The sequence below is a fragment of the Calonectris borealis genome, chromosome 1 (assembly GCF_964195595.1).
Source record: "Calonectris borealis chromosome 1, bCalBor7.hap1.2, whole genome shotgun sequence".
In the NCBI taxonomy this organism is placed as follows: domain Eukaryota; kingdom Metazoa; phylum Chordata; class Aves; order Procellariiformes; family Procellariidae; genus Calonectris; species Calonectris borealis.
Genome location: NC_134312.1, coordinates 190,760,551 through 190,783,332, shown reverse-complemented (window position 1 = coordinate 190,783,332; position 22,782 = coordinate 190,760,551). Strand labels below are relative to the sequence as shown.

General features: G+C 40.5%; 1 protein-coding gene across 1 annotated transcript; it reads right to left on the bottom strand.

Moving 5' to 3' along the window:
• Positions 1–425: 425 nt before the first annotated feature.
• SERPINE3 (serpin family E member 3) lies at positions 426–22,398 on the bottom strand. Its single transcript, XM_075139681.1, is given in 9 exon segments — positions 426–466; positions 2,377–2,460; positions 5,257–5,343; positions 8,523–8,623; positions 9,711–9,909; positions 15,075–15,272; positions 16,562–16,795; positions 21,151–21,448; positions 22,273–22,398. Coding segments are annotated over 9 exon segments (1,368 nt in total).
• Positions 22,399–22,782: the final 384 nt, after the last annotated feature.

Genomic DNA, 22,782 nt, shown 5'->3' with positions numbered 1-22,782 from the left:
GGAAATAAAGTTGTGCTTGAAAAATAACATATATCACAAATTTTTCTTGTGAGAGGCTTTCTTTCAGATGACCTACATGACTCAGCAACAGTCAAGCTGACTTTAGCCATGATGAAGTTAAGCAGAAGCTGTTGGTCCATATTCTTAAACATTTAGGTGGCAAAATCTATTCATTTTTTCCTCAAGTGTTTTTATGCTTACTATCTTTGCTGTAGTTGTGGTGCTAATGATTCCTAGACAGCTGTAAGTTTCCGATAGTGTCTATAAAGTAATAAGGTAGTGGAGGACTCGGTCGCTCTTATTCTTGCAAAAATGATATTGTTTAAAACAGTGTTTTAATAAATACATATAATGTAGCCTTTAATTTCATTGAAGGAAAGCTCACCATAGGAGGAACAGAAGACAGTCTATTTGTCTAGTGTTTATTATGAAGGATTTGTAACTCTTCCTATGAAGAGTACCGAACCTGTAAATGAAAACAATATTAATGTTATTTCAGTTTGGTACCACATTTTCAAAGTGTAGTACAGTTTAAATACAGAAATTAAGCACGGAACTAGCAGATTTGTGATCATTCATTGCTTGTATGGAAAAATCAACTGCAATTGCATGCTTGCCTTAGAATAATTTGAACATTTCTGTATTAATGACAGAGAGGCCTTTCCAAATAGTTGGTAACCCAACCAGAAATTTGCCAAAACCTGAAACTTACCCAAACCATTGGCTAAAGAATCACTTTTGAACTGAGCAAAACAGAGTCTTTGTTATGCTTCATATAAAAATCCTGTTTTACAATCTGATTTCCTTCCTATTTATATGATTTATCATATATGGTAAACTGAGCAATTTTATTCACCAAAATCACTTTGTTCTTAATCCTGAAGAGTCTGTGGCTCAAGTTTCATAGATCAGCTTTTAGTGCCTTTTTTAATTCTGCATTTGCCATGTAAAAATACTTTTATTTATTGAATGGCAATGATTGCCAAAGCATATTTAAAACAAAACCCCCACTAAGGTAGTGCTTTTGTCTTTAAAAAGATGTGTTTGCATTTTGCTCAAAACATAAGATACAGGTTTTCAAAGCAGAGTGTTACATACACAGGTATTCACTGACTAAGAGAACAGTGTGTGTTGCTTGGAAGCAGACAAGGAAAATGATTCTCCCCAGTCGTCTCGCCAGGCCCCAGTGTTTTACTGAACCCTATAAATGGCTATATGTTCCCTGGAAATCTAAATGGATGTGACCCCAGTTATGAGAGAAACTTGGTGATTTGCAGGATTTCTAGGAAAATACTTAAGGTGCAAATTTACTGCATTGCTAAGAATGGTAAAAGTTGTTGGAGATGGCCTGATGCTTTGGAGGAGCGAACACCTGCTAAATGGTGCATAATGCGATTCTTCTTTATTATTGCCAATGAGCTATATGGTGCTTTCCTTTGGCAGAGATTCTGGAGTAACTTACGTGATTGGACATCTGAAATGAGACATATAGTCAAATAGTGAAGCCAAAGAAGCACTGTGATGCTTCACTCTTTCAGACATGCTCTGCAGTTTTGTTTGTTTTGGGGGCTGGGGGAGTTCATTATCAAGAAACAGAGTTATCAGTTGCAAAATAAACATTTTTTGGCAGTTCCTTGCGAATGTGAAGATACAAGTTACGCTTTTTGCAGAGCTAAGTTACGTGATTACATACGATGAATATCCATGGCTTTTGATAACCTGAACGTCTTGTGAGGATACTAAGTAGTGAAGGGTCCAGATGTGGAAAACTATCTCCTCGAAGGTGTTGCTATTCAAGATACAAGGGAAGAGAAACTTGTTTCTGCATATGCTGAGCTGAAGCTGGGTAAAAGATTGTTGGTCTTCAGAATTTCTGAGATATCCCCCTAGACACTGCTGAAGTAGGATTAATAAAGGGAATTTCAGGCCCTGGAGTCCTGTGTGCCATCTGCGTAGGCATGAATAAGTTTAATTTATAGGGAAAGATATATATTTTAACTTCTTCAGATACTAATCCAGCTGATCCAGCCCATTTGTAATTTGAATTGCCCTGTGGAGGTCGGTCCCTAATTCTGGGGCGTTTAAGATCTTATAGATCTTTCTAGTGCCTATAATTATGGTAGAAATCTTTTTGAGCATATACTGCATATACATAGAAGAGGCTAATCTGGCTTCCCTGACTTCTATGGCTATCATGCATTTTTTTTTAAAGAAATTAAACTGTATTCTTTATGCTTTAAAAACCCTAAACCCACTGTTTCCATCGTTGTTGAAATTTCCTGGACTGAAGAATGGCACACTATTTACAAAGAACTTGTTATTGATTTTAGTGCTATTTGTGAAGGATTCTGCTACTGAAACGCAGAGCACGCGTACCTGTGTTAGCTTGTCTCAGGAAAAATGTGAAAGGTCTGTCTGCTTTGAAAATAGGTGTTCGAGATCTTTTTAGTAATACCATTGCTGTAATGCAACAAAGAAAACATTAGTAAAATGTGTCCATTTTCTTTTCATCTTCTGTACAGTGCCCTCAAGCTCTCATGTTTCGTACCTTGAGTTTTGAGTTGCTCCTCTGCTTTAAGAATAAAACAACAATTTTATCCAACAGTGAAATCAGTCTTGGTGAATGAACAAGTCAAGTGTTGTGAGACTACATGCAGGTGATTCGTGTGTATTTTGTCGCTGAAGTGAGTCTGTCTGGCTTTGGATTTCAAAGGTAATGTAATTTTTGTTGTTATCACAACCTTAACTCTGCTGAAATGATACCTTGCTACTGCCTAACCTGTTAGCCAATTCCTAGCTATGTTCTTCCGGTAAAAAAGATAACCAAGGCACAAATGTAGTCCCATTTCTAAATGGGAGACAAACAGCAGAGAAATATCTATGTCATCCTGGAATTTCTCTGTCAGAGTGCTCACAAAACCTAAGTATCCTTCATCTCAATTTATGACTGTCTTTCCCCTCTCTGGTTGTGGGTTAATTATTAGATTAAATAAAGAGTCCTTGAGAATTATGATGGCTCAGCTACTATTAAAATACAACTTGTTTAAATAAATTCTTCCTTGTAGCTATATAGAATTAAGAATACATTGTCAAAAAAAACGATACTAAAACCCCCAGATTTGGATTATTTTTAATGAGCAGTTAAAACAATGGAATTCAACTGAAAATTCAAGTAAGACTCAGTAAAACTAGTTTGAGTGGCACTATGCTCCTAAAAAAAGTGCCTACTTTAGCTTTCAAAAACCATGTGACTAGATTTAGAGCTTTTAAAGTAAACAATAAACATAATTATACCTTTTAAAATCAGCTTCTTAGCTTGGTCTGACTGGAGTTAAGGGAAGTTTTGGCATTGGTTTCAATGGGATAAAGGTCTGATAAAGGTTTGACTTCTGTTACCCTTAGTCTTTGGTATGTAATTAGATGCCACCTAAAAGCTTTTATTTTGTATGGGAATTACCAGAAAAATTACTAGAAATATTAATGCCCCAGTAGGGATGAAGATAGTCATAAAATTTAAAACTGTACAGCTCTGCAGAAAGGGTAACTTGGTTATGCCAAATTCTCACTGTACACCCACTTCAGAGTTGTTGCCAGAGGAATACTACACCACATGAGGTGTGCTCAGGTTCCTTTTAGCATCACGACCGTGGGATGTCTGCAGTGCACTTCACAGAGCAGCCCAACATCGTGGGCACTGCAGTGAGATGCACTGTGGTGCGCTCCCTACATGCCTCTTGGATTTCTTTCTGAAAGAAAGGAGGGCAAGCAGGAGAAATGGGACAGAGTCAGATCTTGCCCTGATCTGCAGTCAAGGACCACCAGCCTTTGCAATGTGTGCGTGGAGCACATCTACAGTCAGCATAGCCCAGGGAAGGGCAACGAAGCTGGTGGAGGGCCTGGAGTACAAGTCTTATGAGGAGCGGCTGAGGGAACTGGGACTGTTTAGCCTGGAGAAGAGGAGGCTGAGGGGAGACCTCATCGTGCTCTACAACTACCTGAAAGGAGGTTGTAGCGAGGTGGGTATTGGTCTCTTCTGCCAAGTAACTAGGGATAGGACGAGAGGAAATGGCCTCAAGTTGCGCCAAGGGAGGTTTAGATTGGACATTAGGAGAAATTTCTTTACTGAAAGAGTGGTCAGGCCTTGGAACAGGCTGCCCAGGGAAGTGGTGGAGTCACCATTCGTGGAAGTATTTAAAAGATGTGTAGATGAGGTGCTTAGGGACATGGTGTAGTGGGCATGGTGGTGTTGGGTTGACGGTTGGACTCGATGATCTTAGAGGTCTTTTCCAACCTTAATGATTCTATGATTCTAAGGTGAGATGTGGTTAATGATCACCCTTCTGCTGTGCTGATGTTTGAACAGCTCGAGGACATGTTCAGCTTCTGAATAGAAGCAAGTGGCAGTAATGCCTATGTAATCCATGCAGGAGTCTAGGACTGCCGCTGTTTTTCATGCTGACTTGTAGGATCTGCAGAGCATCTGAGACTTCCAAAAGGGGAACAAAAACGCACGGGCCTTCTTTGATAAAGCTCATGAGATAAAAATAAAAAGAGAAATGGGGATTGCACAGCTCAGTAATTTCAGTTCCCCTGTTTTATGTAAGTTGTGATGGAGGATTTCTATTGAGATGTCATTCAGTTTATGAAGGTCATTTATTGACTCTGTAGTCCGTAGGTGAGATTTTGCGCTGAATCTCCCCACTCAGCCAGCCCCAGCTGCTCATTTGGAAATGATCTGTTAGCAGAAACTACTGCACACGAAGGTCACACCTCAAAGTACATAAGAAACAACCCTGTCTTCGTCTTCATGAAGACAGAACTTTCCTGTCATGACCTTCAATGCTACTGAACAAATCATCTTCAAAAAACAAACCCCATAACGGTTCAGGAGCTATGGACAAAACATTAGTAACCTTTTTTCATTCTTTGCTTTTATTATCTGAGCAAACAGATTTGACCAACAGAAAAAGAAGTGGTTTATTTTCTTAAACTGGGTTTTCCCTGGGCTGGTAAAGCTGGTTTTCACTTAAGTCTTTATATGTTAGTCTAAGATCAAACATGGAAAGGGAAGAGTTTTAAGAGTTGTTATGAACAATTACAACAGTAAAATGGAAGTGTGTTAAATATAAAAGTTTAAATTTAGGTTAGGCATACATTTAAATGCTACCATGCTTTTTTTTTTAAAAAAAGACTAGTAGTTGTTTCTGTAGTGATAATCTTCAGAAGTGAAAAGTAAAGTTTGTATATTTGATTTACCTGTAGCTCCTGATGCCTTCGTACCATCTTCTGTTACTTCAATCTCTGCTTTGTGAATAGCTTCTGAAATATAAAGACTACCTTGCTCTGCAAAAAACCCCAGAAATTAATATTAATAGTTATTTTTCTGAATTCCATTGTGAACACCATATTTTTTTCTTAATTCAGAATGCTTTTACCTTTTTTCTGCAGAATATAACTGTTAGGTATTTCACCCAGGCAACTAATTCAATGACAGCATACTGAATACAATACATGTCACTTTACTAGCTTTTCTTCTGTTGCAAATTCCTTCCATTGCTTCCTTCGCCACATCATGTTCGGAAAGACAGCACAGTATAAACCTGCCTTTCCGTTGCTTTTTCTGTAACTGGGTTCCACATTAGAAGATCCTCAGTTCTAATTTTGACTCAGCTCCTGATTTTTCATACATGTGCCTAATATGGATGAGCATAGACAGTCTGAACATCTAAGCTAGCTTCATATTAAGGACTTCTTAGCTCAGCACGTAGCTGAGATAGTATGACTACATGGCTTTTGGACCAGCATGACCTTATGTGCAGGCAACTTGGGGAATAAGCTAAAACGCTCATGTGTGTCTTGAATTTATCTGCCTGAACCTGTCCTTTGTCAGAGCGCAGCTTGCTTGAGGGCCCAGGTGCCTCTGACTTCTATGCGAAATGTCGATCCCGCTTTCAGACAGTGAAGCAGTGAAGTTCTTAGGAAAGAATCACTACTGTGAATGCAAAGTTGGAATATTTTTCTGCTATTGACTTCTCATAATTCAGGTCTGCTTTCTAATCTGGGGGAGGGGGAATGACAAGATTTTGACTGTGTGTGTATCGGTGTAAACCTGGAAGAGCTGTGAGGTGTCCTCACATTTCTGCTGATGGAGCCAGCTGCAATCTGGCCCATTTCCACTGGTGTCCAGTGGTGGGAGTTGGGCTCTGGCTACAGAAGAGCATTGCTTTGACACAGTATAGGAACATCTTTAAAGTGAGATAATACATGGGGAAGGCGATATTAGGTTACTTTAGTGGAGAGAAGTCAGCGTGTCTCAGATCTCTGTATTGCTGACAGAGGGAGGCAGGTCCCTTGCCAGTGTGAGTAGGAATGCACACATATGACTGCCTCTGACTACAGAGGGACTTTCAGGGAGCCTTAAGTCGCGATTCTGAATACCCTCTTCTCCCTCCTTTCTACCCGTGTTTACCTGTTCTTTCATCTTTATGACTGTTTTCCCACAATATGGACAACAGTGGGCTGAATGCTGAATGGGAATTACTACTTTGAGAGGTCTCCCAGGTTGCGGTGGAAAGCAAGGTTACATGGTGAGAGCAGAAGCTAATTCACACAGTGGGGACAGTGAATGAATACTGGATTGAGGAACTGTTGGAAGGGAAACTACAGAAAAACCGCTCTTCGGGAAGAAGCAATGGAACTGTGACGTAAAATGGAGCTTGGAAAAGATTAATTTCAGAAGGATACCAAGGAGAGTGTTACACGTCTGCTTCTCCCCAGCTGACTGTGGCAGGGCAGAAGGCGGGGAAGGTTGTGAAGTTTTTTCTTTCTTGTCTGAATATAAGGATTGAGTCTGACATATAGGGAAATAATAAAAGGGAAATAATAAAAGAGCATTTCGTCTGTTTCTATCTGAATTTTGTCAGTCAAAAATCTGGGATAGAAACAAGGAAGACAAAACTGGGGAGAGGCAGAATTTTTTAATTAGATAACAAATTTTGGAGGAAAAAAATACAAGCTTTCAGGCATAAAGAAGCTATTCCAGGTCTGAAATGAAGTAACACATTTGTTTGCTAAATGTAATCTGAGAGTAAATGTTCTGGAGATTATGGCTTCTACTTCATATGGAAGAGGAACTAAAAACTTACCTGTTCTTTTTCCAATTGTATCTATTGGTTAAAAAAAAGACAAACCTTCCATATAAAATCTGTCTCACATAACTCTTAGACCATCACAGCTATAACCCTACTATTACAATACATAACTGAGTAGCATAAGAGTAAAACTGTGAAAGGCCGCAACATATCCTTTAATACATAACCCCGCCACAGGCAGGATCAAATACTTCTACAAGCATTACCCTGTATGATGTGAAGCAGAAAGCCACCAAGTTGCATAGGAAAGCTGCTAAATGAGATTGTTTATGATGGAGTTCATTTTCTCAAAGTATATATCTTATTTAAAGAGATGTTAACTTTATAAAATGAATCCTTGTGCACTTTATCACTATATTAACATTTGTTTGCAATAAACAAAGCAGCAGGCTTTAACAAATAAGTGGGCAGTAATATTATTTGTAACGTGCATCTCTCTGCAGTCTGAGATATGTACTGCAATAAAAAAATGCTATATTCAATTTTAAAAGGGGTATAAAAAAACCTATAATATGCCTTCTGAGGTTCATCCCAGAAAAGCAACTTTTCTGTAAAAGCAGGTTTGTCTAAATTGGAGGAATTTCATGTTGTTATACGTCCGTTTATTTACTCACACGCTCAAGAATTGCATGAACTCTCTGCATCTCTAGGAGCAGCTACCACTCTGAGTCTTTGCTATGAGGAGAAATGACTAATTCAAAATAATTTGTGTGGCTGAAAGTAGTGGGGGAAAAAAAAAAAAGAAATAGATAATCTGGATTATTTTAGTACTTAAATAGGGATAAAATTTTTCCAAGGAGCCGGATAATTTCAGACTTCAAAAACCAAGACAGTTTACAATCATAACACTAGTATTTTAGCAAAGGGAAAGTGTAGTTCAGTCCACTGGTCATTAGATTAGCAAGACAACATAGCACCAATGGCATATACCAATATTGTTTGTGGTGTCATGAGTTGGAATACCGACTTGTTGGACCAGCATCCCTAACTGTTAAATGACTATTTAAAAACACAAATAGGAATGCAAGTTTTACTAAGTATCCTAAATTTCTGAATAAATAACTGCTTCCAGACCTACGCTGTCTTCACAGTTTTAATCTTAAAGAAAGAAGGGGGAAAAAAAAAATAAAAAAAATAAAGCAAGACCAAAACCAACCCTGTCCCTTTCAGATTCCTCTTTCCTACAAAACAACAGCTCAAAATCCAACTGCCAATAACAAAGTAGAACAGTTGAGTGTGAATTGTATTTTAGAGTTTCACAGAGGAAGAAGTACAATCAATTCAGAAGGCCCAGGTCTACTGAATCATTCCAAGGTAAGAGTCTACAACTATTGGGTCAGTGATCATTTTTTATTCAGTCAAGCCTCTTACCTGAAATACCTTTAAAATTAGCAGTGATGGGATCAAATGCATCTCTAATTCCCAAGGCAGAAAAAACTGTCTTTAGGTCAAAAAGGCTTTGAATACTGAACCTGAAATGAATATGATAGATTTTATTTAAATGTGGGATTCCTAGTTTCATAGAGCTAAAAGGTGGAACAGATGCAATTTATTTCAAGCCTTTGCATTTCATCCATCTATTTCTGTATGAGCCCAATGCCTTCCGACTGATTAAGGGTACTCGTTGCAGAAAAGCAACTCGTCTTCACCTGAAGACAGAGGTGAACAGAATTAATTCTGTTAACAGAAGGAATCCCTCATCTCCATCTATTGCAATCAGACCATCTCTCAGTCTTCTTGACACGTGAACTCTGCATTTCCCCAACTGTTCTCTTTTTAACGATCTTTTTGGCTGTAGCAAAGGGCCTTTTGAAACATTTGCAAAAGATTAGCTTGGAGAAAAAGAATATTAATGTACAAACTGTTTTCCAGCGCTTCGTTAAGGTGGGGAACATATTGTAAGAGATGTGTAACAAAGTCCTTCCATGCTGATCCGTAAAATAAGTAGAGCCACAAAAGGCCCTCCTGCACCTGATTCCTCCTGCTGTGCAATTTCATTTGAATAGCTGATAGAAAATACCACCAGGATGTGTGCATTTGCTAGCAACAGCGAATGACTAATGTGGAAAACGGATGGCTGAAACTTGCTTTGTGCACAGAAAGGTGGGTATGACTGGTGGGGGGCCCCAACTTCTTTGTAGAGTACTTTTGTAGTATACTAGCAAGTTGTAAAAATAAGCTATTGCATTTTATTTAAAGGTTTTATATTTACTCTTCCTTAAGCAAAGAGAAAAACGGAATGTGGGAACGGCCCAGGAACATTTCTCTCTTTTTAGATCTTCAAAGGATTTTTATACCCCAAACAAATTTTAAGTAGAAGTTGTAGGATCAGCTGAAATACTTGGTTTTTAAAACAGTACAGAGCATACCAGAAAGTTTTGGCATTCCCAGCTCACCTCTTCATGGCTTAAGAAAGGGTTAGAGCTTTTCTGATCATGTGATGAATGACAAAACTATCTCATTTGATTTTGCCTCATACGTTGCTCGTTGTCAGGGCTATCACACAGAATTCTGACAACTGAAGTAGTGAAGCTGTCTTGGAGTATTAATATTGCTTACCTAGGTAGAAAAATGTCCATCTTCATTCTCTTTAAGCTGTTGGCCCAGAGGGTTATGGTTTTGGCAGAAAGGTGAGACTCAATTCGGGACAAAGATGTTCTTTTGTGGCTGGGAAGCACTAGGAACATGCTGAGTTTCTCCCCCAGGTAGGGTAACTCGACCACGCTGAAAGCCTCCAGATCTGCAGTCTGGAATTGGCCTGTAGGTGGGCAAATACAGATCTTATTTCATCATTCAAGTGGGGAAAAAACCTCAAAACCCGCAACCCAAGCCTGGGTCAGCAGACAGTTCAGAAGAGCAGTGATGGGATATACGGGGTGGTCTCTAGTGCGTGGGCTCTTGCAGCCAGCTCAGGTTGCTCTTAACTCACAACAGGGGCTCATCTGAACAGAGCTGATTGTGTGATGTATACATATATCTTGGCAGAAAAATGCCAATGACAGTAATAGTACCCGCAGCACTGTCTCAACAGAACATGGATATTTTATTACTTTCTCACATAGTAGCTGTCCTCCTTGCTCAGAGTTTAAAAAACATTATCGAGGCAACGACAGTAACTTTCCTGCAATGCTTGTTCTTCGAATAAACTTACAATTTTCTAACATCTTTCACTAAAAAATTCACTACTGATAGAAATCACAAAACCAAAGTGAAGTGTCTTATTTAATTAACTGAAACCTACTTTGCCTCATGTTTCCATCTTTATTACCTTTAAAAATCAGTTTTAACCTTATTTTAAGAAACAGTTACATTAAACAATAAAGTAGTTAGGCTTATGCTTATTTAAGCACCAAATTTCTTATTTTTGAAAATCTAGGCCTAAAACATAAAAATCAGATGAAGGTTATAAAAACTAGTCTCAAAAGTAAAAGCTGGTGGGCTTCTGAACTTGTAATTTGTTATGCAACAATTTGTAACAGCCGTTTAAAAGTACCATTTTAATTCCATATTTCAATGAACAATTAGGTGTTTCTAATGGACTCTGTTACACAGTAGAATAGATTCAATTATCACAATTTCACTTTCTTATTTTTTCATCTGTTAATCCAACAAATAGCATTTCAGAAACACTCAGTCATAGTCAACAGACCAGGAGTTAAATACAAGTTGCAAGCAAATGACTTATCACTGTCATTGCTGCAGGCCATCCAAAATACACCCTCTTCACCCAGCTGTGGTAGTTGTATCTTCAAGGCTAGATACTCACACTCATTGAGTCAGGGGTTGTCAATAACAGAATATAGGCAGTCATGTTCATAATACCCAAATATTTGCCAATAAATAAGTAGCTATAGGATGTCTCAAATGTTTAGTGTACAACATTTGCTAGTTTTGCACATCTGGATTAGATAGGATTCATAAAGTGTTGATTATTCTGCTGGATTAAATGTTAGGCTCTTGGATTAGCCCTCCTGCCATGCAAGGCGGAGAGGGAATTGCGCTGTTAAAACCACCTCCCAGCACATGGATCACTTTGCTGAGAAAAGACCTTCTGGTTTGTAATGTGTAAGCAGGGAAGATTTGTGTTTGTGGTGCACGGGTCATGAGTGGTTTAATTTGTGGGCATGCTGATATTTTGAAGTCAGCACGTTGTGCACAAAGGTTATACAGTCCTTATTTGCTAATTAGAAAGAAAATCAAAGACTTGAGATTATTGAGTCAGAACATTTAGCATTCCTAACTTGAACTGATTTTGAACATCCCATAAAGATTATATATATGCTAAATCAGTATTCAAATATAGTTAACAAATTGCTTGGAAAAATGAATATATGCAAAATAGCTGCAGTGTTTAAAAGGCATGAGTAAACAGTAACGTTGACATTTTCTTAGAGCATGTTAACTGTCCCCAGGCTGATTTGTTCTGCATGGCCATGTTAAAAGGATAAACAATGTTGTAAATACTGAGATCGATAACAGGCCACAGTTAATCTTTCTCACTCTGTGTTTTGGATCCTGAAGGTAGGCAGCTGCTATGATTTAATAATGAAGGAAAGTTATCTCCTGCCTCTGTTTTTCTGTAGTGAACCTGTCTTTTGTATTCATTTCAAACAGATTTGTTAGAAATGTTTCTATCATTTCTAATGACAAAGACTGAATTGGCCCTATCAAACCTGACAATCAGCAAATTTTAAATGATCCCTCTCATTTCGACTTTCCTCAAAAGTCTCTCTAGCTGCAGAAAGCTCACACTTTTCAGACTGGATGAAAAGGTAATCCCACTATTTTGGTTAACTTTCCTTCTCTGGGCAAATATTTAACGCTCCAGCTACCTATTTAAGGACGATAGGGTCGTGTTCTTGTGTTCAGGCAAGTGGTCAGACAAGCACAACTATTTCACATCAAGTTTGCAAAGGTCAGTCAATGCAGCTCAGCTGCTGAATTTCTGGTCACTGATCTTTACCCGAGATCTCCACTTGAATAAGCACTGGCAGCCCTCTGCCTTCCGTCATTTTAGACCTCTTATTTCTTTATCTCACTCTACTAAAAGAGAAAGCTCAGAGAAAAGGTCTGTTCCTGAGCTAATAGATGTGTGTTAGTCCCAAGAGACCTGTTTGTTTACCTGAATGGTTCGCAAAGCAACAAAGGGTGAGGCTATGCCAGATATCATGAGTAGCAAAGCCCCTGCAGTGAGCTGGTGATACAAAATCAACTAGGGCTGAAAAATCACGAGTTCATGTAATAGTTTATGTTGCTCAACAACAAGGATGATAAGGTGTAGGGTTTTGGAAAGGGAAGCTCTGCACTCCTCAGTAAAGTAAATTATCTTATAAAAGATTCAAAGGTAAAGAGGATGGGAGTGCTCCAAGTCAGAGGTGTGAACGCATGAACGCACTCAGGAGCTGGCAGTCCCAGCAGGAGGAAGAAGCGTGGTGGACACACCATGGATGTCCTGGAAGAAGAAACACCACAAAGAAAGATGTAACAGTAAGGACAAACTTGCAAAGAGCGGAAAAAGTGATTCCTTAGCCAGGTGAGTTATGGTTCAGAGATAAAAAGGCATAGAAATAATGACCTGCCAACTGCCTGCTTGATGTGACTGTTGTACAGAAAAGGAAAATGTTTTAGCCATATAAACAAGAGAAAAAGGAAGAAAGAACGGTGCTGCTGAGCACTGTGAATTAATTTTTTTTTTAGACTCATCCTAATTATTTGCTGGAACCGACGGGAAAGAAATAATCTGATGGTATAGCAAAGGATAATGGTGACGTTCCTAATGGAAATAAGGATAGAACAGCAGATATTACACCACCAGAGACAGAAACAAAGTTTACACAAATAATAATCTGGGGCCTGGATGATCACCACCCCAGAATATGAAAAGAACTTGGATGTGGAATTGCAAATGGGTCAGAAAAGATTTTTTAATAGACTGTAGATTCAGTTGTTTCCCACGACTGGAAAACAGAAGTACATTTATAAAGAAAAAGAAAGTAATCTGGGAAACGCTAGGTCTTTGTTTGAGAAGTTACAGAACATACTCTGGAGAAAAGAATAGTCAAGTCACAGAGGGAAATAGAAAGTGAGATATATTGCGATATCAGGTAGACCCTAGCAAACAAATCTATAAGCTTTTTTTGACTTGATAACTAATTTGATAAAAAGGCATAGATCCAGCCATCTAGTTTTAAGTAAAACGTTAAACATAGTTTCACTGTGGCACTATTTACAGGTAGAAGTGATGGCAATTAGAGCAAGAAATGAAAGGCAGCAAGCAGCCGCTTGAAGGGGAAACTAGAATGAACTAAGTTAAAAGAGGGGTTCGCCGGTTGAAAAGAGGTTACCAGTGGCTTTCCAAAGTATTGCCAACACTCAAGACTTTCATCAAAGACAAACAGTGAGGTTACCATAATGACTGGCACAGTGGAAATCAAATGATGGTTCAAAAACACACACAAAAGGTATGTACCTGTGGAGATTTCCCTCCCCTTGATTTACCTAGGACTCATCAGCTGGAAAAAAATGGAGAAAGAAAAAAGGCCCAGGTGGGGTCAACCTTGAGTAACCACCCTGAGCCAATTCTGCGGTGCACTACGCAAGGTATTTTAGCAAGTCATAGAAATACTAAGAGCATTTTATCAAGCACCTGTATGGCCTCATGAAAAATATTATGTAAGTTCCCGGTCATTTATTTTCAAGAAAGATTAATTTAAATTGGAAAAGTGCAGAAAAGGAATAGTAGAGAATTGGAGTATCTGTTTTTTGAATAGTTTAGAAGAGCCTGGCATCTTCAGCTTAGCTAACAGGAAATTGAGAGGCAGCTTGGTGACTCGCAAATACATTTGGGAGTAAATAGCAAAGCTGAAGAGAAACTATTTAACTTGAATGATAAAGCTGGCACGATGCTAAGAGATACAAATTGGTCTTGAAAAAATTTAGACTTGGAATTAGGAAGGTTTTTACCCAAGTGCCGTTCTGAAATTTAGGGAAAGGAGCTTTTTATATTTTGAAAGAGATTGTAGAGCTAAACAGCAGAATTCCTGGTGGTAGAAAATTAAGCCTACAGCATGAGTCCTTCTGCCAGCAACCCATATACTCCAAGCCTTTGAAAGGAGCATATACTGTATTCATATATCATACAAGTCAAAGTTTGACGTATATTTATACTGTTTTAAGCCCATGCTGAGATCATCCACTGATAGGGTGTAAGTGCCATAAAAATTTCTCTCCCTTTTGTTGCAGAATTTGGCCCTGAAGGTTTGCAGTTTTACCCTAAAGCCTTGGAGAAAGGCTGTGACCAGAGACAGGAGGGGTGGGTGTGCAGTGCTGATGCTCCTGGTGATACTATCCTCTCTCCGGTACTCACACACTCAAGAGACAAACAGTGATCAGGCTGAGTGGCCAGGAAATTTCTTCCCCCCCCCAAATCAAATCGGTAGGGGCTTGTTACTGTTTTAGTCTTAACTGCCCCTCTGTCATGGGGTCACATGTGCTTCCTACAGTCCTCCCTTCCTAGGCAGCTTTATTTAACAAGCTCCATGCTATTGCAAAGGACTTTGTACAGTGCGGTACCCTCAGTCTCTCCTGTTCCCTTCTCCTGGCACGTTATCTCGGTGCCTTTCGGTTGTTTGCTACAGCTGACAAGTTTGTTATGGAGTGCTGGGAGGTGTTGGTCTATGAGGAATGGGGCATGGACAGTAGATATTTTAGGAACCATTTTGAACCCAGGATCTGTTTCGTGATCGCCTGGTATTATAAGGAGTCAATTTGGTCACCTAGGTGGTCTCTTCATTTGATGGGATTTCTTCTGAGACTTCTCCAAGCTGGGAAAATAACATATCTTAGTGCAGTAGCTGTGGGAATTAAATAAATAAGACTGTTCCATGTTGTACAATAGAGCAAATCTGGATCAAGGACAGTTACCGTAGTTAACTTCGGCTGTGTGATGCATTGTGGGCACTTTCAGGGTTGAGCCCTCTGCTGTGGTAAAAGGCAACATCTGGGTATCCATAAAGGAAAATTTCTTTTGCCACGTGCTTTTGAAGTACATGGTGCTCACCAGGGAGACTTGGCTGCGTGGCGACCCAGCGCTCTCCAACGGCATGCCACGTGTGTCCCCACCTGCAAGGAAAAGAGGCGGGGAGAGGGACACACGCTATCCTACTCTCCCAGGCCTAAAGGCCAGGTCTGTGTCAGTAAATAAAGTAAGTTGTGACGGCTCTCCTGCCCTAAGGGCAAGAGGCACAACTCACAAGACACTGTTAAACCCTCTAGCTTCTCCTCCCCACCTGTACATGGACCTCGTCGGGGTTGCCTGTTGGTCCGTGTTCTCCCCAGAACTAAGCTCGAGTTGATCAATGTTGAGGGCCAAAGTTGTGCCAGGACTATGCTACTTGCTGAACAGCGTGGATGACAGCAGTCCATGCCCTGGCCCTAACTGGTCTTCTAGCTTGAATGTGCCCACATGTATCTTGGAGTGGTTTATCGTTCATCGTTAGCACCAGAAATCCCTCATGAAATGGTTCATGATTAGAGACCACTTTATAAAGTAACTGAAGCTCATATCCTAATTCTCCCTCTCTCCTATTTACTTGGCAGTTCAACTGATCCTGCCTGGGATATCTCAAAGACTTTTGAAAGTTTGATCCACTTTTAATTTATCGATATGCATGTAAGCACCACAATATGAACTCTCATTTTAGTACCTGCTTCTAGAGCAATACTTTTCGATCGTGAAGCTGGATCACTTATTACAGTTCATTTGAGAAGGATAGAATTTTTTTTTTCAATAGTAGCTTTAATGTGTCTGTTTAACATCACCTCACACGTTGATGGCCAAATTAACACTCACGTAACTTAAGTTGATGGGGCAAATCAGGGATTTATTTGCTCTACTGCTTCTAAGGACTTGCTTTTTCAATTATTTTTTTCATTAACACAGAATTTAATTTCATTACTTTTCTTGCTTGTGTGGAAAGTAAATTATTTTTATTTCCCATTTTGACTTTTTAAACTCAGAGTCTGACTGCTAAGCTCACGGCCCTGCGTGTTCCCCACAGCAGCATGAAAGCGTTCAACACAGCAAACTCAGTCCCTGGGGAATTTGGCTGCTCCTCATTAAAACTGAAAACACCACAAAGGATTGCCATTTTAAAAATTAGAGGAACAAGGCCAAGTGGTTACCAGCTTGATACTGCAAACTTATACTCAAAGATTCAGACCTATTCCAGCTCTTTCCTCACACTAGCAATGAGCATCAGCACAAGGACTATATTTCTGAGCTCTCAGCCTTGGTTTGGACAACATGGAGCGTGGCAAAAAACTTTATACTTGGTTAAATGCAACTTCTCTCATTACTCTTATCTGACATTTTATTCATGTGCAATCATTCTCATGGGTTGTTACATTACCTCCAAGGTTACCGGCGATCCATTCCTGTATTTGGGCTGTGGTTCGGTTGGGGTCAGTGAAGTTGGTTTGCTGCAGGCTGCTGTTTGCCCAGCGCGCAGCACGTGCAGTGAAGTGGGGAGAGAGCTGCAGGCCAGCGTCCACGAAGAAGGAACATGCCAGCTGAACCACCGTGCCTTGGCTGGAGTTGGTCGCTCCTTCGTCCACCGTGTGCAAGAAATCCTGCACACTTCGATCTGCCAGGCAAGAGAGAGGGAAAAACTGCAATTATCATGTTGAGGCTAAGGATAGCAGAGATTGCGCCAGGGCTCTGCAGCTCTCAACTCCAGTGTTGACACTGGTGTCCTCTGAAAGTTAAAGCACTGTAACGACTGAGGCACCTTTGACTTTACGGGGTATTGCTGTCAAGCACTGCTGTCAAGGACGGTGATGCACTGGGCACAGGAAAGCACTCTTCATGTTGCTGTAGAAATCACTCTAGCGCGGATATGTCAAGCTGCTGATTTCACATCAGGCTCACACCTCCATGCAAACACAGCTCTTAGAGTTCATAAGGTACATTATTTTTTCTTGGGCAGTCTCCAAGTTCCCGTTAGTGAGATCTAGCACCTCTGGCCGTGACCGGCTGAGCTGCCAATGCCACAGTACCTCTGTCCCCTTCTCTTGCCATTGTCGATGCCACCCATCCCAGGAAGGCATCTCTCTGACTGCCCCAGGTCTGTCTCTGCTACCCTTGGCCCTTATGTGTTGTTTTGTTTCTTGAAGGAAGGTGCCGCAAACCGGCCCAGTACTGCAGATGACTCCTGGCAATGCTAAATAGAGCTGATAGGTTGCTTCACATGTGTTACAAGAGACTCTTCTTTTTAAACAACCCACAACAGTGTCTGCTTTTTTTTGAAGTACAGTTATATTTCCCATTCAATATTTTTTTTTTTTAATTCCTAAGAACCCTCAGATCCTTTCCTAAAAACACTATTCTTTGGCTCATTGTTCCTCAATTTGAACGACTGATTATTCCTTCTAAATGTAGAATTTTGCACTTGTCCTTATTGAATTGTGTCCTATTCACTTCACACACTTCTCTGATTTTCCAGAATCCTTTAAAACTCTATTCTGGTCTTCCAAAATGCTTGTAGCAATTATGAACTCAGTGTCATTCAAAAATTCAGTAATGTATTCTCTAGTTTGTCTACTAACGAAAATAGTTGAGTAGTGCCCCGGTCTCCTGTTCCTGGGGAGCTCATGGTAGTTCAACAGTGGTGGCTTCTGTGATGGATAGAGGGCTGAGATGTAGGTCCAACAGGAACATGAGTCCTGCAATCTTAGAGGGTCTTGCGTTTTTAAAATCACAAAGTTTCTGGTAGGCTCCCCTGGAGGGTGATTTAACAGCCATTTCTGGCTGTCTTTATTTTGCTTGCTGTAATGGTTTGTGATGGGATGGTTCACGCCCAGGTGACCTCCGGAGGCCTGGGACTTGCACCCAGTCTGAACGATGTTTATGGGATCTGTGTCAAATCTTCTCAAACTTCCTGTGTTCGCGGTTCACCCCCTTTCCCATATCCCTTGTTGTGCTTTGGAGGAGACTTGCCTACGCCCAGCCAATAAAAGTCTTGTTGAGATTGTTACTTGCCTTTAAGATGTTTTCAGCAGGTTCCTCCTTCTATAAATAAATATTCCATGAGGACTGGGAAATGTCTGGAGCACTGCTCTTCTTCAGCAAGACATCAGTGCTTCTTGGCTCTGTGGGACTACCAGGACCTTTCTGATTTCCCTACCAAGTGTCCCAATTTCTGTATGAAATACCAGCAGCTCACTGTTTTATATGAATTGCTGGCCACCATCTCCAAGGGGGTCAGTATTGTGCCCCTTGCTTCTCCAGGTTGCTCTACTTGGCTCAGGTGCTCCTCTGCCTTGCCCTGAAACCCCAGGGTGCCCTGGGCAGCTCACAGGTATCTGGCTCCCCATTGGCATGGCTGGGCTCACCATTATGGGCTGGCTGGAAATCTTCATTTTGACTCAAGGGAGACTTTAGGCAAAGGGAGGAATCACGCAGTTTCTCCAGATGCCTGTGGGTGTAGGCAGTGCTGGAGGGAAATCAGGCTGGGCTGCCGCCTGGGACATGGGCAGTTTGGGGTGGCTAGCCGGGGAGGTCCATCCTGCCTGAACCGACCTGCCCCAGGCTGAGCGTCAGGTCAAGGGCAGGATCCCTGAGAACCTCCAGCTGCCAGGCAGGTCATCAGGAGACTTCTACTACATTGGTTCAGACTCTTGATGGAGTAAAGGGAGAGTTTCACATGTACTGATTTCTACCACCTGAGAATCCAGTGCATGATTTCTGACCTAATAGTGCTCCTTTAATAACCTGCAGGAAGACTAATCACCTATGGGAAGTTTGGTATTAAAATGTAGATCTGTTAATCTTTAAGGGATAAAATATTGAACTCCTTGAACAGATGTCAAGAAAACTCACACAGTCTGAGGTGTAAAGTGCTTTTCTCGTGTGTTTTGCATTAGTGCGGGAGCATTTGGCAAGCTCTCTGGAGGATGTGAGAAATCGAAGATGGTAAATTGGAAGCAGATGTTAACGTGAGGTGTGGTATCCTGAGCTTGTAACTTCGGTCATATCAAAGCACTTAGCTAACCAAAGTCCTGAATTCTTACTCAGAAAACAGTTCAAAATTGCTTTAAAATACTCTACCATGAATAAAATAAAACAGCAAGGAGAAAGCATTTTAAAGCATATCACTCTGTCTGTGCTGTCTAGAGAGACATCCCTTTATACATTGTTTTTCTTAGTACCAGAATAAAGGTGAACAAATCTTCCAAACATTAAAAGAAGATTACAAGTGCATGTAAGAGCGGATTCTCCGTGAATAGTGAATGGACCATCAATGTTTTCATTGTTTTCAGGCTGCTAAGGTTTTAACCACATCCTTCGTTATTGTTCAAGACAGACCAACCAAAACATTAATACAGACATCTAATGGAAGAAAGAAATTTTATCAGATATGCATATATACCTGATTTGCTTTTACTCATTTGACAGGAAATTTGATCTAAGCATTTGATTTATTTATTTGATTTAAACCATTTGAGGAAGTGGTTTCCTTCTCTGTCACTGGAAATGTGCTGTTATAACCAATAGCAATAGACCCCATCCTACTTTATTTTCACATTCATGCATTAATATTTCTGAAAGCCAAAGCTCATGTGGCTTGTGCCACAGACAGCTAAAATGGAGATAAAATGTCTGCTTGATACGATGTGCCACATGAGAAGAAGTAAGGCAGCGCAAAAGAGCTAGCAGGTCATTAACAACCTCTGCACTTCTCTTCGTTACATTTTGTGTGGAGATCTGTGCCTGCATTTCACTGTGCAATATTATTCTTAAGGCTTGTTCTTAATAATTGAGCCCCTAATGATCAGAAGTGTCAAGCAATGTATAATCCTTTTATGAATTAATGCTGTTTAAAATTACCTTACTGAATTTACAGAAACGGGAGTCTTATAGGCGAGACTTCATTGTATCAGCTGCTCGTAATATAGATGCACTATCCTTGTGTCAGTACATGCAGCTGTATCTGTATATAAAAGCCAGAGCTGGCTCTTACTTACTGGTTTTGAATATCAATGCTATACAGAACAGTAATGGTGACTAAGGCAGGTTATAGCACAGGACAGTGAAATTGCTGTAGGTTTTATCTTTAGTCTTCATACGCTGAAAGTAAATTTTATGCTGAGAAACAGCGGTGTCAGCTCTATACATAAGTCTTGTATGTAAGCTGCAAATTTTGGAGATGAGGCAGTCATCTGCTTTTCATAAATATTGTGCCCATAATGTAAAATAGTTTTTGAGGTGTGATGTGAGATGGTAGGATAATCCAGAGCTAAAATGAAAACAGCATCCTTAAATTCAGCTGACTTAATGCTGGATTTTAGGACATCTGCCTTCTCCATATCCCTTCCAGATTCCCAGTGAGTTTTATTTTAGCCTGCTTTCAGGGAAAGATGCAATTGCACCATCCATCTGTCAATGTATATCTCTCTCTGCCAGTCTCCTTGTAATAACTTTTCATCTTTTCGGTCAGCCGTAATAACATTAGAAAAAGGTGAAAAGTCTTAAGATAATTTAATTTCTATAGGTTTCATAAAATTTTTTAATGGGATAGGAGAGAAAACATAAGTGGGACAGGGGAGAAAACGACTGTCCTCTGCCTGGCACCTCCTCGCAGAGGACACAGGGGAGGCCAGGACACAACAGACATGATGAACCTCTGGGAAACCAGGAACAATTCTGCAGTTCATGGAAGTAGCTTTTCTAGATGTAGTTGTATTTCGGTGCAGTAAAAGAGTAAGCACGGATCAAGAAAAAAGAGGTACAATAACGTGTGTATCAAATACTCCCTTGAGTTTCCTTTGTCCAGCTGCTACCTGGCTATCCAAGATGGAGAAAGTACTCCTAAGCTACATCTTGCAGTGAGACAGGAGGCAGAAGTTTAGTATGATGTGTGCAGTTGCTGTCTCCTTAGTAAAGCTGTGAATTTATTGCAAAATGTAAGACAAGAAGTATTTCTTTTAAGCAGTACATTACCATGAATGTTGTATCCTAGGGCATCCTGCAGCTCCATAAAGGTATTTCCTTGAGCTCCAAACTGCAGCAGCTCCAAAGAAACAGCCACGCTTGCTGGCGAGACTACCAGATTGGTTCTGTTCTCTGCTTCGGATACATGCTGGTAGAGATTGACGGCAAATTCAGTCTTCAGCTCTTTCAGGTCATCGTAGGAGATGCAGTTTCCTTTGGTTAAGCAGCAAGCAGACAGGATAAGCGCAGAGAAGAAAATGGGCAACATGAAGGTGAGCTGGGAACACTCTCCACCAGATAATCATACCTGCAATTAATAATACAGATATATTTAGAAAAGCAATAGGCTGAGCTGACAGAGGAACTTTCTCTTTCCATCAGCATTAAGATACCATTTGCAATAGTAATGATCGCTGTTAAAATACTTGTCCAGGTCTACCCAGTAGCTATTGTCATTAAAAAAAAAAGATGTAGGGACATGCCGATGACTCTGTTGACTAACAAGACCAAGTTTTCCAGGATGCTGTACCCATGTAGGATGGTTGACCATTACAATGCATGGAGACACAGAGCCCCTCAGTTAAAAAGTTAGCTACCTGCACGCATGATGGGACACCTTAGTGCGGTCTCCATGCTGCTGAGCACCCACAGCTTCTTTCTGTCCCCAGCAGAAAGGGGGTCACATCCAGCACTCCCAGAAGGAAGGCCACCCCTCGTGAGGTGCGGGTATCTAACTGGGGTCTCCAGGCTGGGGTTTAGATCCAAGTCTGCAAAAGGCTGACTTCAAATTTCCCCCCCAGATATTCCTTTATTTTATCCCAGTGAAATTTATCCCAGTGAAAAAAGGTTGTATTTGCAAAAGGCTCCAGTCTTGCAGCATGAAATCACTGCTTTGGATTTTTATGGGAAATCAAGCATTGGTCAACGCTACATTAAGAGACACTTAGATTCATACTTAAAGGAATAATTCTAAAATGACAGAATAGCCTTCTTTACAGAATTTTGCCTTTTACATTGTATGCAAGTATATTTAAAAAAATACTGCACCTTCTTTCCCTTCAGGATTTCCTACAAATCTTTCTCCATGCCCTTTGCTCTAGAGAGCACCTCTAATGCCTCGTATTTACTCACAGTTAGCTCTGTTAAATTGTCTTGCCTTTCTGTGTCCTTCTGGGTGTCTGAATGGAAGCTGTCTATGTACGTCTTGTCTCCTTCTTTAATAGGTAGTGGAGTAAAGATTAAGTCATGAGACTGCATTTAAAGGGATAGTCAGTGATCAGAGTCTCTGTCGGCGATGTCTGTACCACTCTGTCCAAATTCCTGTAGGCTACAAGCTCTATGGAGAGCCAGGCAAAGCAGCATGCCACTGACCAGCAAATCCAAGGCAAGGAACAAAAAGGTACACATGGAGATACAGTCAGCAACTTCCTTGCAAGCCCTGCTCAAGCCTCATGAGACTTGTGACCTGCTGGTACCGAGCAAGGCATCTCCTATCTCTCTTCCCAGCCCCCTCCTTCTTTTATATGAATTCCATTGATTCCTCTGCCACAAAGGGGAAGAGAAAGGGCTCTCTGTGTACCAGGCACACAGCTATTTTTTTTCCCCCACTTTGAAACCTTATTCAGAAATCCCATGCAATTA